This window comes from Ichthyophthirius multifiliis, assembly GCF_000220395.1.
Source record: "Ichthyophthirius multifiliis unplaced genomic scaffold scaff_1120509249536, whole genome shotgun sequence".
Lineage (NCBI taxonomy): Eukaryota > Ciliophora > Oligohymenophorea > Hymenostomatida > Ichthyophthirius > Ichthyophthirius multifiliis.
Window position 1 is genome coordinate 14,993 of NW_004087631.1, and position 15,318 is coordinate 30,310.

General features: G+C 15.4%; 3 protein-coding genes across 3 annotated transcripts, besides 22 other annotated features; 1 reads left to right on the plus strand and 2 right to left on the minus strand. All coding sequences in view use genetic code 6, as the record gives it.

The window, feature by feature from the left end:
* Positions 1-695: 695 nt before the first annotated feature.
* Positions 696-734: a microsatellite.
* Positions 735-2,819: 2,085 nt separating this feature from the next.
* Positions 2,820-2,858: a microsatellite.
* A 695-nt stretch (positions 2,859-3,553) lies between these two features.
* Positions 3,554-3,681: a microsatellite.
* Positions 3,558-3,628: a microsatellite.
* Positions 3,596-3,680: a microsatellite.
* Positions 3,682-4,424: 743 nt separating the features above from the next.
* Positions 4,425-4,490: a microsatellite.
* Positions 4,448-4,490: a microsatellite.
* Positions 4,474-4,563: a microsatellite.
* Positions 4,503-4,563: a microsatellite.
* Positions 4,564-4,863: 300 nt separating this feature from the next.
* Positions 4,864-4,896: a microsatellite.
* Positions 4,897-6,450: 1,554 nt separating this feature from the next.
* On the minus strand, positions 6,451-6,756 carry IMG5_010270 (hypothetical protein; the record flags this gene model as incomplete). The annotated part of the gene is made up of 1 exon (XM_004039734.1): positions 6,451-6,756. One exon carries the CDS (start codon positions 6,754-6,756, stop codon positions 6,451-6,453), a length of 306 nt encoding a protein of 101 aa, XP_004039782.1.
* A 285-nt stretch (positions 6,757-7,041) lies between these two features.
* Positions 7,042-7,087: a microsatellite.
* Positions 7,088-9,002: 1,915 nt separating this feature from the next.
* Positions 9,003-9,083: a microsatellite.
* A 462-nt stretch (positions 9,084-9,545) lies between these two features.
* IMG5_010280 (synaptobrevin family protein, putative) lies at positions 9,546-10,559 on the plus strand (the record flags this gene model as incomplete). The annotated part of the gene is made up of 3 exons (XM_004039735.1): positions 9,546-9,984; positions 10,119-10,207; positions 10,455-10,559. 3 exons carry the CDS (start codon positions 9,546-9,548, stop codon positions 10,557-10,559), a joined length of 633 nt encoding a protein of 210 aa, XP_004039783.1.
* Positions 10,015-10,077: a microsatellite.
* Positions 10,199-10,274: a microsatellite.
* Positions 10,272-10,310: a microsatellite.
* Positions 10,367-10,430: a microsatellite.
* Positions 10,390-10,446: a microsatellite.
* Positions 10,560-10,801: 242 nt separating the features above from the next.
* Positions 10,802-10,849: a microsatellite.
* Positions 10,850-11,322: 473 nt separating this feature from the next.
* Positions 11,323-12,514, minus strand: IMG5_010290 (pumilio-family RNA binding repeat protein; the record flags this gene model as incomplete). Its single annotated transcript, XM_004039736.1, has 3 exons — positions 11,323-11,598; positions 11,750-12,150; positions 12,241-12,514. 3 exons carry the CDS (start codon positions 12,512-12,514, stop codon positions 11,323-11,325), a joined length of 951 nt encoding a protein of 316 aa, XP_004039784.1.
* Positions 11,613-11,700: a microsatellite.
* A 202-nt stretch (positions 12,515-12,716) lies between the features above and the next one.
* Positions 12,717-12,755: a microsatellite.
* A 527-nt stretch (positions 12,756-13,282) lies between these two features.
* Positions 13,283-13,323: a microsatellite.
* Positions 13,324-13,382: 59 nt separating this feature from the next.
* Positions 13,383-13,429: a microsatellite.
* Positions 13,430-15,318: the final 1,889 nt, after the last annotated feature.

A 15,318-nucleotide genomic window follows, 5' to 3' on the forward strand; every position in this document is an offset into this window, starting at 1 on the left:
TTTTAACTCTCTTATTATTACACTATATTTTTCTATTATTTTTTTTATTTCTATGGTTCTTTATTTATTTTAATTTATAATTTTGTATTTTCAAATTCTCTATTTTTTTACATATCATTGTTTACATTTTTGTTTTTTTTAATATTTTTTTTCTATCCATTTTTTTTTTATTATTCTCGTATTTCATTATTATCTTTCTAAACTTTCTATATAATTATTTGTTCATTTTTCTTTATTTGTATATTTTATTCTTCTTGTTTAATTTCATTAATTTATTAAATTTTTTATATACTAATATTTACTTTATCTTAACTTTCTGAGTTATTGCTAATATTTAATTCAAAAATATTATTGTTTTCCTATTCCCAATAAATTATATTTCCTCCTAAATCAGAAATAAGGAATTAATTTTCTGCTATTTTTATAATATTAGATATATTTTTTTAATGATAATTTATCAAGTTATTTTTTATCTAATAATTATCTAAATTTAGTATAAAATATTAATTTCTTTAACTAAAAATGACTTGTTTATCATTTATCCCTAATAAGTATTTTATAGGCTCATTTTTTCTATTTATTTATTATATTATATTCATTTTTAATATGTCTATAATTATTATCTATCCTTATAAAGTACTCAATATCATTACTTATTCATAAAAAGGATGAAATATAAGACATATAATTTATTGTTTATCAAAAATAAATTTTTTATTAAAAAATATATTTTTATTCAAATCAAAAAAACAAATAGACCCTTTTTAAGTATAAAAAGCCAATAATTATTTCTATTTTACACATAATTTAAAAATATCACCATTTTCTATTTAAATATTATTTAATTCATTTACTTTTTTCAAAAGATTTATATTATATATTGAATTTATAAGTATAAACTTTATTCTATAAATCTATAATTAATATTTCGAATTCATTTAGTTTAACATATAAATTAATATTTTGAATATGATAGGATATATTTTCTACATTTTAATTTTTCCAATCTATTATTATCATCATTTATCCTTAAATCCCTATCAAGAAATTATTCAAAGAAAAGATATTTTAACAAGGTTTCTCAGTTTTATATATTTTTTTTAACTTTCCGTTTTTGTAGTTCCATATTTTTATCTAATTATCTTCTCCACAGGAAGCGAAATAATTATCCTATAAAATACATAAAGATATGATATTTCCATCATGTGCAGATAATCCTTTATTATCTTTTATTTCTTTTTGTTTAAAAAAATTATCACTATCACTATCACTTTCACTTTCTTTGTTTTTTTTTTTTTTAACAATAAATAAAAATACCTTAATCTAAGGAAAAACTATCTTTATTAATTCCATTTAGCCACGAATGTATAGTATTAATATTATTTTTATCAAAAAGAAAAGTTTAAATTTAATTTTAATTAATATTTGCAAATCCAATCAAACAAATATTTAATTATTAATCATTTACAAAAACAGCAATTTAATCACTTTTACTCTTATATTCTTAAGGACTTTCGAAATAAATTATTTTATTATTATTAACTTCATAGTTATTAATGTTTTGTTAATTTTTATCTAAAGAAATTATCAAAGTTACTTCATTATAATTTTTTATATAAATAATGCCTGAATGATTAATATTATTCTTTATTTTATCTTCTAACTACATAACCGCATATTAACAATATTAATCATCATTATCTTTTACTTCCTATAAGAGTTTTTTTTCAAAATAAAGTTCTTTAATACCTATATATTGACCATAAATAGTTTAAAAACAAAAGAGTCTTTTTAACTTAAATTCTTGTTTTTAGATATAACATTTATTATAGGTGTTATTATATGATTATTAGATATTAAGACAGCGATTCCTTCCTTTTTTTGATTTTCTTAAAAATAAAGCAATCTACCTATTGCTTAACTAAATTAAGATATACACTATGATTCAAATCCATATGTATTATTTGTTTAGTGCAAACTTATTATTTTACTTATATCCATTTATTTAATAAAATTTTATTTTTTCGTTAATAAAATTTATTTTCAATATATTTATATTAATAAGACAAAAATCAATAAAAAAAATATATATATATATAAAGATATACATATTAAAATAAAAATATATATATATATATATATGTCAAATCATCATAAAGCTAAAAAATATATTCTTATAGGAATTTTTACAGGCCTAACATTTACCACAATATCGGCCAGTAGATGGCAATGGAATCGATATAATTACTCATTAAAAAAATGGGCAAAATTAGACAAAGAATTTTTAAATGAAGAACCTCCAGAAATCACTTTTGAATCCCTTCCATGGGAAAAAGACTCAAATATAGAAAATTCGGAATATAATTATGTAAAAATAGAAGGTATTTTAGGAAAAAACGATTTTTTATTTTCCGGCATATGAATGGAAGGACAGGTTTTATAATAGTAGCACCATTAATAAATAAAAAAAATGAAAAAGAAGGTTTAGCTATCAATATGGGCTGGATTCCGAGTGAAATGAAAGAAGAATTTGAAAAAAAAGAATATAAAGAGGAAAATACATATATAAATGGATTAATAAAAAGACCAGAAAATGTCGATTATTTGGAATAAAAAAACAGTGATTTTATTGGGTATATAAACCTGAAATTTTTAAGTGAGTTTTTTGGAAAAAATATAAACTAAAAAGCATATTTAGAAAAATTTATTAATGAAAAAAATGCTGATATTAATAATGAAAATATATACCCAGTTTGCGGTTCTCCTTAGAATTTTTAAAAACCATATTTAACACCAGATAAGCATTTTTCATATTTTAGTTTTTGGGGTTTTTGCTCTTTTTTGGGTGTTTTTTCTCTATATAAATTATTTTTTAAATTCTGAAAAAAAATTATAATTCTTAATTTTTTTTTATTTTATAAAAATATAATATTTATTTATTTTTTTTGCTAAAATATAAAATAAATTTATTTTAACAAAAATTTTAATAAATTAATTATATAAAGTTTTTTATAAATCTTTCATAATAATTAAAAAAAATAAAAAAAATCAGATGAATATTTAAAACAATCAAAAAAAAAAATAAATGTCTAGTAATAAAAAAAAAGAATTAAAATATAGTTTAATATAACATCTTTGAAATTTTATAATTCAAATTTAAATTAAAAAAATTAATAATATTTTTTCAAAAAATTACTCGAAATAAGTCGTTTAAAAAAAAAATTAAAATGTCCTTTAAATATTCAACATCTAATGCACCATTTGATAAAATTCATTAATATTTTCAAAAATTAAAAGAAATAGAAAAATAATAATAATGTTATTAATATAAATTATATAATCACAAATGAGTTTAATAAAATCGAATTACATTTAAAAAAATTAAAAATGAAGCAAAAAATAAGAACTGTCAAAGAAAATAAAGCAGAATCATAATGATTTTTAGAGTGAATATTTAAAATAAATATATACACTTTATTTATATTTAAATAAAAAAAATTGTGTAATATAATTCCAATATAAAAGAAAACCATAATAATGCCTTATTAATAATATTATAAAAAGATAGTTAAAATATTTAATTAAAAAATATTTAATATATATAATTATAAATATATAAATATATATATATATATATATATATATATATATATATATATATATATATATATATATATATAAGCAGGTCATTTTTTAATTATACTAATAATAGCTAGTTTTTTATTTAAATTAATATGAATTATATTTTAAAAATGTAATTCTAATTATACATATATATATAATTTAATAATTATTTAATTTTTGTTATTTGATTTTTTATATATTTTTATTGATTTAAATTTTATACAATTTTTTCAAAAAAAAATAATAAAAATGAATTATATTTAATTATTTAAAGAATAAAATGTTTATTAAAATTTTTAGTAATAAAATGATAATTAATAATTAAAACAGAGATTAGTTAAATTTATAGAAATAACAATTGAAAAAGAATTACATTAATATATAAAAGATAATTACTATTAAAATAGATTAATATTTAATGCTTTAATATTAAATTCTCCTCCAAATAAAATTACTTTAAAGCAAGGATCTATTTATAATTTAAATTTTTAGATAAAGAATCAGGGTAGTGTAAAATGGCCTAGAAATCTATTTCTTAAATGTATTTAAGGAATTAATATTGGTTATCTTATAAAGCTAGAATAAATGTAACCTGAATAAATATTTTAAGTAAATATAGAAATAAAATCGAATCAAAATAATCAAGCTTATAAAGAAATATGGGATTTTGTAGTAATAAAATAAAAAAAAAATAAAGAATTTTAAAAATACATATAATATGATGTTGAAATTGAAAATTGAAAATAAAAAAAATAAAAATATTAAAATTGAAATTAAAATTTGTTTATTATAAATTTTTCAATAAAAAATATAAATGATATAATAATAATAATAAAAACATTAATAAAAATAAATATATTAATAATTATATGTAAATGTATATAAATATATATAAATTTTTATATATATATATATATATATATATATATATATATATATTTATTTATTATTTATTCTTAGTTCAATTTCATTATATTTAAACTTTTTTATTATCTTATATTATATTTTAAAATTGTTTAAATTTTATTTCATTTTTTTATTATAATAGCAAAAGATAAAAATTATATTTAAAAAAAAAAAAAAAAATAAATTTAAATATTTTTAAAATATTTTTATTAATTAAATAATATTTAGATATATATTATTATTAATTTTTATTGAAATAAATATAAATACTTAGAAATATTAATACATATAATATGAATTTTTTTAAATAAATTTTTGATTTTCTTTAGTAACTTATTAATAAAATTATTAATTAAAATTATAATTGTATTTAATATAAATATTTAAAAAACTTATTTACATTATAAAAGATACGCATCTTTCAATTTAATTTAAATTTTTGATTCTTTATATTAATCTAATATTAAATAAATTATATAAAAATTAATATATTATATTTTAAATAGTTTCGAATTAAATATTAAAAGGATTTTAATATTTATTATTAAAAAACATTAGCAGACGCTATTATTATATACTTACAAATTTCTTTGTATTAATTTATTTATAAAATATATAAAAAGGATATAATTTATTAAGTATTTTTATTATAAATTAATTAGTTTTTATAAAAAATCTATTTATACTAATTAATATATACATATTCAATTAATAATATAAAATTTATAATAATTTAAAGTTGAAAAATTAATATATTAATTTTTATTCATATATAAAAGATATTTTAAAGAATAACAACTAAAGAAATTAATAATTTTTAGAATTATATTAATTCATAATTAAAGCAAATCTATTTATGTAAAATTATTAATTTTGTAATATATATATTAACTAAACTAAACTTATATTAATATTCTATTCTTAACATTTACTTATTTTATATAGATTTTTTTATTTATAAATTCATATAAGGTTTAATTTGTTTTTTTTTCCTTTAAATACTTTCTTCTTAAATAATTTTAAATTAAATATTAAAAAAAGTCTATAATCAAATACATAATTAAAAAAATATTAATAAGAAAATTTGTAAAAATAAAAAACAATTATTCAAATAATAATATAAAGAATTTCAAATATATAAAAGGAGATTAAAAAAATATATTTAAAAACAAAACACAATTTTTTTTAAAAAAAATAAAAATAAAAATCTAAATTATATAATACAAAAAAATATATATATATATCATATTCCTTATTTTCTTTTTAAAACTTAATAACTTTTCCAATCAACTTTAACTTAACTTTTTAATTTTTCAAATATAGCCGTTCTTTCTGGCAATAATTTTTTTTCATAAAACTTTTCCACAGCCACCATCGACTATTATTCTGTAATACTCTAAACAAGTGAAATACTCGCATATTCCCCATTTCTAAATTTCTAACTATATGCCTCAAAAGAATTACTTAACTAAATAACACAATAAAGTGCCGCACAGACAATAGTTTTATGTTTCTCACCATCTTAAACCCCCAATGTTTAGAGAATTTTACACAAAGCCATAAACCCTTCAATATCTTAGTCAGACAATCCTTTAGCTTAACTTGCGTATTATTCGGCATAATCAAGTATATTTTTAGGTGGCTATAAAATTTCTTTTATTTCATCATTAGTTGAGCATATATATTTTTATTAATCTTCCACTTTGTCCTAATTTAAAGTCGCTACATTACACAAATTTTCCAAATTAAATACTTCTTCATCCAACTTCAAAATTTTAGAGGCAATAAAAACCGCTAAAAGTGCACTAGACTTAATTTAATATTCAGTTTATTTTTATATATTCTATGTTAGTATACAGAAATATTTCTCAACCAAACATATGTCTTTTTTGTCCAAATATAATTTCTCACACCAGCTTTTCATTAATCTTTTATTTTTATGACTTTTTCGTCTGTTTTATTTTTCTATAAACCTTAATTATTTAAAGGCCTATCACCTAATTTTATATCTTCTTCTCTTCCATCAGGTACTAAACCTCGCATATTATTTATTTGAGTAGGATCATTATCATAATTATTAACTTCTTATTCGTAGGATTAGAAATGATCCTCTACAATGTAACCACAACGAAAACATTTAACATTACCTTTTTTACGATCATGGCTTACTGTAAAACTGTTACACATTTAGCATTATTTGATTAATTCAGAATTTAGTCCATCCATTTTTTTTTTTTATAAAAATATATTTTATATATATTTAAATGATATATTTATAAATAAAATTAATTTATTTATCTTTTTATAATATATATATATATATATATTTATTATATTTTTTTTTTTGGAGATATAATTATATAATTTTTTTAATAAAATTAATTAAAATTATTTAAAATGTTTTTTTTTTATAATAAAATTTTAAATTCAAATATAAATTAATTTTTAAAAATATTTAATAAAATAAAAATTATTAAATTTTTATTTTTAAAGTTTAAGCTATAAATATATATATATATTAAATTAAAACATATATTATTAAATTCAAATATTTATTTAAAAATTAATAAATTATCATTTAACTTTATTTTAATTAAATAATAAAAAATACATTTATAATTATTTATTTATTTTAAATAAAAAAACAAAAAAACATGAAACAATTGCATATAATTAATATATTATTAATTAAATACATAATAACAATCGAATTAAAAAAACTCTCTAACTTAAACATAGAATTTTAGCAACAAAGTAATAAAGAAGAATATATATTTTCTTACTATCTAGATTAAATATATGATTATTATTTTGTAAATTTCAACAATTATACCGAAGTAATAAAAAATTATTCATACGACTTTCAATAACCTCATAATTAATTATATAAAAACACCTGCTAAGTACACTAAATAGGAGCTTAGATTTAAAAAATTTAATCTTTTGAAACAAAAATAAAACCGAAAAGTAACATATTGACATGTACTAAATAAATAGGCGATAAAAACTATTAAATATACTAGTATATAGGAAATAATTTTGAGTTATATACTTATATATTTGATTTAGAAAAATAATTATTGTAAATAATGGATACTGAAAAAATATTTGAAAGTATACCAGAAATAAACAAAACGGAATATGACTCTTAAATAACTTTATATTAATTAGAAAATTAAGATCAACTAATATTTTAATTAGGGAACAGAATATATTTAATATCAGATAAAAAGGCTTTTGAAATTAAATAATACGAAACTTTATTAGAAATAAATACCATATAAAATTATTTAGTAATTAACTTTGGAAAATAAGATGGAATAGTCCTCTATTAAATAATATAATTAGAAGAAAGCAAAACTATTTCTTTAAAATAAAGCGATCTTTTAAAATGGTAAGACCAAGATATTAAATAAATAGAATGTTTTAAAGACAAAATATATATTTTAAATAATGATACGATATACATATATATTCTTGCACTTAAATAAATTGATTTTACCTGTTAAATAAAAAGAGAAAATATCCAAAAATTTAAAGTATATGAAACAACTCTTATAATAATAATAAAAGATGGATATATAGAATATGAACTAAACTATTTATAATCATTCGATAATACAGAAGAAAAATAAAATAAATGTTTTACTATAATTAAATAAGAACATAATAATAATAATACAATAAATAGCATTTAAATAGATTAAAAATATCTATATTTAGCATATTAAAATATAATATAAATTATAAAATTAAAAATATCAAAATATTACCAAAATAATCTCGAAAGTAATTTCTATTCTTTAAAATTAAAAAAAAATTTTTTTTTTTTTCATAAAATTTCAAATGATTACTTATTTATTTAATAAGAAAACTAAATAAATATTTTCAGTATACAATAACATAAATTGTAAATATAATGTAATGCGCTAAAATTATAAAATAAATCTTTATTTTCAATAGAATACCTAAGTAACGATTGTAACTAATATAATTAAGATAATTAATAAAATAATTAAATACAAAAATAAGTAATGTATTATTAATTACATAACTCATGCTTATATTAATAAAATATCAATATTAATGTTAGATATGGGGCTAAAAGTACATATTTTTATGCTTTTTACGTTGGTATAGGAGTGTCAATATCATTATTTTTCTTTTCAATTAGTATAGTGTTTGGATTTTTGAAAAAAATTTAATAATAACAGCAGATTTATTCTCAGCAAAAAATATAAATGTAAGAACAGAATTATTAAAAAAATGATGAATAATATGCAGAAAAAGGAACTTCTTAATTATAATAAATGTACGATAAAAATAGAAGCAATTCTCAAATAAAAAATTTAAAGGCAACATAATCGACTATAAAGGAAGAAGACTATAATAATTCATAACATAATAATTCAGATTATAATTATTTTTCGTAATAATTGAATAAAGATAATATGTTTTATTTGAATTAAATTTAATTATAATAATAATAATAATAATAATAATAATAATAATAATAATAATAATAATAATACTAATAATAATAGTAATTATAAAGTCCTTTACAATATTATTAATAATAAATAATGCTTTTACCTGCAGTTTCTTGTTTATCCCCTGTAGTTGCTTTAAAATATTAGATCGACCTTAAAAACGTTATTCTTGAAACTGAAAGTGATAAAAAATAAACTGCAAGAGAATCTGAAGATCAATTTGGAAAAGGAAATAGATTAAAAAATAATTTAGTTAATTTTTAACACATAAATTATTAAAATTCAGAATAGGCAGTAGGTATTAGTGTATAAATAGAATAAGATGATAATTAAAATAAATTTTAAGATTAAGATATAGAAGAAAATATATAACATTTTGAGGAACTTTATTAATAATAATAAAATAAAGAAATAGAAGAAAAAAATAAAGAGTGAAAATCAATAATTATTTATTTATTTTTTTATAAAAAAAAACAAAAAAACTATTTTTTTTTTAAAAAAATAATAAAAAATAAAAATAAAAAAATGTCTATAATATATGCAATTATAGCAAGAGGAAAAGATACAACTTTAATAGAATACACAACAGCTTCCGGTTCTTTTCCACAAATTTCTAGAGATTTAGTCAAAAATATTCAAAAAGATACTAAAATGACTATAGCATATAATGATAAATACTATTTCCATTATATAAACGAGAATAATTTTACCTATATGTGTTTAACAGAAAGTACTTTTTCTAAAAGAAATGCATTCGGATTTTTATATGAATTATAAGAAAAATTTTGTGATACATTTACTTATGATTAAAGGACTGTGGCAATAAATTATTCATTAAATAATTAATTTGCGGATATAATTAAAAAATTAATGAATTAGTATAGTTCTGATTTAGAAAATGATAAAATTTCAAAATTAAAGAATAGTGTAAATGAAATAAAAAGCATAATAGTAGAAAATGTAGGTAATAATTTATATTATAAAAATTTACGTAATATATATAATATATATATATATATATATATATATATATATATATATTTATAAATATATATATGTTATTTTTTTATTCTTATTTTTATACATGCATTTAAATAGACAAACTAATTGACAGATAAAATAGAATTGAATTACTTGTAAGAACAACTTCGTAAATGAATATTACAGCTACAAATATTAAATAATAAGTTATATATATATATATAAAATTATATTTCAAATATAATTTATTTATAAATATATATTAAATTATATATATATTTTTTTATAATCTTTTTTTTAATATTTTTTATTTTTAATAACTTTAAAATAATATAATAAAATTTTCTATATAGATATAAATAATATAAAATAATTATATTTAATAATGATTATAATATAAAATAAAAATTATATTAAAATTATTATATAAATATAAATTTTATTATTTTAAAGGCTTGTTAATTAAGAAGAGAAACTTATTGGAAAACTATGAAAGTAAAAATTATGATTGGTGCAGCAGCAATTGTCGGAACAATAGGATTTTTCACATTAATTTGACATTTTTATAAGAATATTGTATATATATTAGATATTAATTTATTTTATTATTTAATAATATAAATAAATTAATTAAGATATTTTTATTTTATTTATTTTTTTGAATTTCATAATGCTGTTTTTGATTTATTTTTATTTATTTAGATAAATATATATTTTCATAAATTATTTAATAATACGAAATTTCAAAATTAAAAATTAAATTTACATATAAAATATTATTTATGTACATAAATTTCTCTATAGACAAATTTATTTTTATTAACATAGAAAATGTATTTTTAGAAACAAAAATTTAAAAATATTAAAATAAATCAAAAGAAATACTTTATTTTCATTATTTACAATAATTATTTCTCTTTTTAATTGTTACTTTATTTTTAAAAAAGCAATTTTAAAATTAATTTTTTCCTTAATAATTTTATTAGAAATTACTATTATTTTAATTATTATTATTATTAGTTATGTTTTTATGTATATCGACCCTATTTTTTTCTATTTAAGTTAGAACATGTTTTCCTTTAATTATAAGAAAAATATAAAATAAATAAAAATATTTATATATTTAACCATAATTATTAGAATTAATCTCATTATAAATATCTTTACTCTAAAATAAATACATACAAATTTTCATTTTTATGTCAAAATTAGATTTTTCGTAAAATCTTTATACTACATAATTTCCATAAGCATTCTATGTTAATTTTACCATTCCACTTCTTTATAATAAACATTATGTATTTAAAATAATAATTATATTTCATATATTTTACTCATTATTTTAATTTAATCTTAATAAATTTTCAAGCACTCCATATTTAAATTCATCATTAGAATAAAGAATAGACTTCTCTGTTACATTAGAAGCAAATTTATTTAAAGAAAGTGATACAAAGTTTTTTTTTACTACTTATAATAAATATTACTTATCTTCTTCTAATCCATTTTCAATTATATATTATATTATATAATTTCCATATTAACATTTACACAAAAGAATTAAATTTTCCTTTAATTTCTAATATATTTATTTCGTCTATTAATTAAAAAATATATATATATATATATATATATATATATATATATATATATATATCTATATCTATATATGATATATATATATCTATATATGATATATTAAATGCAATTTTTAATTTTTATTGAAAATAAAATATATATATATATACTTATTAAGGTTAACAAAATTCTAAAATTCTTTAAATAACTCTACAACCATAAGGATGAAATGCTAAAGTTTAAATCTTTTTTATCATAAAATTAAAAATAAAATAAATTAAAACTTAGTATAAATAAATTACATTTTAAATAATATCATCAATAATAACCTAAAGCTTAGAACAATCTACACATTCAAATAATTTTTAAATAACATGATTTCCATGTTAATCTTATATATAATCCATTATATTATTACTTAATTCATCTATAATTTATTCTTATAATAAAGGAAATTCTTATAATTCTTCTATTGCTTTTTAAATAACTCTACATCCATAAGTATGTAAACATAAGTCTTAAGTATTTTCTATTAAGACTTAAAATAATTATTTTTTATGTTCTGGAAGACCTAAAAAAATATTTATATTTATAAAATTAAATATAAATAGAAAAAAAATTATAAATAAATATATTTTATATGTATATAAATATATATTACCTTTTTCAAAAAGTTTTTATATGACATAGTTTCCGAATTGATCTTTCATTAATTCAAATGTTTCGTGATAAATTTTTTTAAAAATAGCATTTTTAAGTTGAACAGGTGCGACTTCAAACTATTTTTGAATAATTCTAGAACTGTTTTGATCTTTACAGGCAAATATTAAATCATTAAATATTTGATTAAATTAAAGAAAATTTTCATTTTCATTAATATATTAAGTATTATTATTATTTATATTAATATTATTATTAAATTTTTAAATAAACATATATTCATTATTAAAATTATATTAATTTTACATTTTATTATATTCATCAAAATCAATAGGTTTGAATATTTTTTGGTTATTATCATTAAATTATTATAATCTTTTTTAAATAAAATTATAAAAATATTATATATATATGTTTATATTTTATTTAAATATAGAATAAATTGATAAATTAAATATTTATTAGAAATAATTAATAATATATATTTATATATATATTTATATATATTATATATATCCTATATTATACTTTTTATAAAAATTAAATTTATATTTACATATTTCTATTCTATTAAATTTAATCTTAATAAATAAATTCATTATATATATGATTTTCGTTTGTATTATCTTTTTAATTTTTATTAAAATTCATATTGTCTACAAGCTAAGTTATATCATTATAACTTGAATCTATTTTTTTATTTTAACTATCCTATTTAATAAAACTTATTTGCTAATTTAGATACTGAAAATAATTTCTTTCGAATGATAGTTATGGTTGATTATTATCATAGTACATAGCTTAAGGATGTGCTGATTAATTATCATTTGTTAATTAAGTTATATCATCTATTTAAATTTTTTTAATTATTTTAATTGTTTATAATAAAATAAATAAAGTATATATAAATTATTTGCCATCAAGTATTCCATCCATTAATAATTTTAAATCATTATAGCCTCTACATTATTCGTCTTATTAATTATTATTCATTTTTTTGTGTTTATTTTTTTTTATATTTAAAAGTATTATTTTTTTATGTGAAAAATATTAAAAAAAAAAATTAAAAAATTAAAAAAAAAAAAATTATTATATAATTATATAAAGAATCTTAAAAGATAATTATTTAATTTTTTTTAATTGTTTTAAATATATATTTCTTTAAATATAATAATTTTTATTTATAATAAATTAAAAATTTTATTTGCTACAAAACAAACCTCTTTTTTTTATTTTTTTAACTTTAAAAAATACATTATATATTTCATAAAAAAAAAATTAATAAATAAAAAAATAAGAATTAAATTTTTTCTGCTATTTTTATAATAAAATATAAAATATAATTCATATACAAAAAAAAAAAAATATATCAATTAATTTATTTTGTTTTATATAGACCATCGTAACTTTTATATTAATAATATTCTCCCAAAAGTTAATCAACAATACTAAACATATTCTAAATTTATTTAACAGACCCTTAACTTTCTTCATATAGAGCTCTTATATTAGAATAATCTTAATGACTAAAAAGTACTTTTTTTAATTTTTTATTTTCATCCGTTAATTACTCTCCCATAGACTTTAAATTATTAATAATAACAATAGACTTATCTTATAGACAAGCTCTCGATTTCCAATAATTTATTTATTCATTTTGCTCTTAAATTTATTTATTTTTCTCATGAATAAGCCTTTCAAAATTATCAAATTCATCACTCATTCTTTAAAATTCTTTATATTTTGTTTACCCTTCAAATTAAGAGATTTGCATATCATAAGTCACTTAAAATAAAAATAAAAATATAAGAATGTAATTAACATATTTAAAAAATTAATGCGTGTAAATAAATATATAATATTTTCAGTATTTTTTTTACTTGTTTCAATAACTAGTTTATCAAAATCTTCCTTGTAATTTTGGACTTTTTATCCTTTATAACTTCTATGAAATTTAATATTATTCATTTCTTTATTTAAAAGTTCAATTCTTTCTTCTAAATAAGCAATTCTACCTAATTATTCAACAATTGTTTATTTTTTTAATTTTGAATTCTATTTTCTAATTCTTCGTTTGTCTTTATTACTTATTTAGATATATTCTCATAAGCAGTAGGATCTACATTTAATTCCTAATATATATTCTTCTCGCAATCAGGAGGATATAGTCTTTCAGTAGTCATAGCATTTAATGAAAATTAAGGATAACTAATAAATTATTTATCGGCAATAGGAAATCCCTAAAAACACATATATTCTTATTATTCATTTAAATTTTAATTTTAATCGTTTTAATTTAAATTTTAGTTTTGGAATTTAATGTTTTGATTTATATCTTTGTTTTCTTAATATATATCAGGCGGATTATAACGATTTATATTATCTTAATAATATTTTATTTAATCTTTATCTTCTATATTTTATTAAGGATTTCCTGATTGATTCTGTCCCATATTTTATTTTATTTTTATAAATATATATATATATATTTTTGAAATAAAATAAAATACAATTAAATTTAAATTAATTTTTTTTTTTAAAAAAAAAAAAAAGAGAAAACAATTTTTTATATAAAAAAATAAACTTAATTAAAATTAGAATTTTTTAAAAATTTTTGTTGCATTAAAAAATATTAAGTTATTTTTTCGCTAACAAAATATAATTTTATAACTATTTTTCATTTTCTAATAATTTTAATTAACTTTCCAAATTGAAAATGTTAAATTATTATGAGGATACTAAAAAATAAACATTTTAAAAACAAAATATCTAAATAAAATTATTAAATAAAAGTTTTTACTATAAACATTTAAAAATAATTATAGAGCATATATTTTGGTTTAAATAAAATTATATTTTATTTACATTTTAAAGAAGTAATAAAAATAAAACTAATAAAATAATTAAAATAAAATAATCATATATTTTTAAAACAATAAACTATTATATAGATTTAATATAAAAATTATATATATATATATATATTTAAATATTTAAATGATTATATATATATTTATATAAATATTAATATAAAAAAGTTTATAAAAAAATTAAATTTTGAATTTATGTAAAAATATAT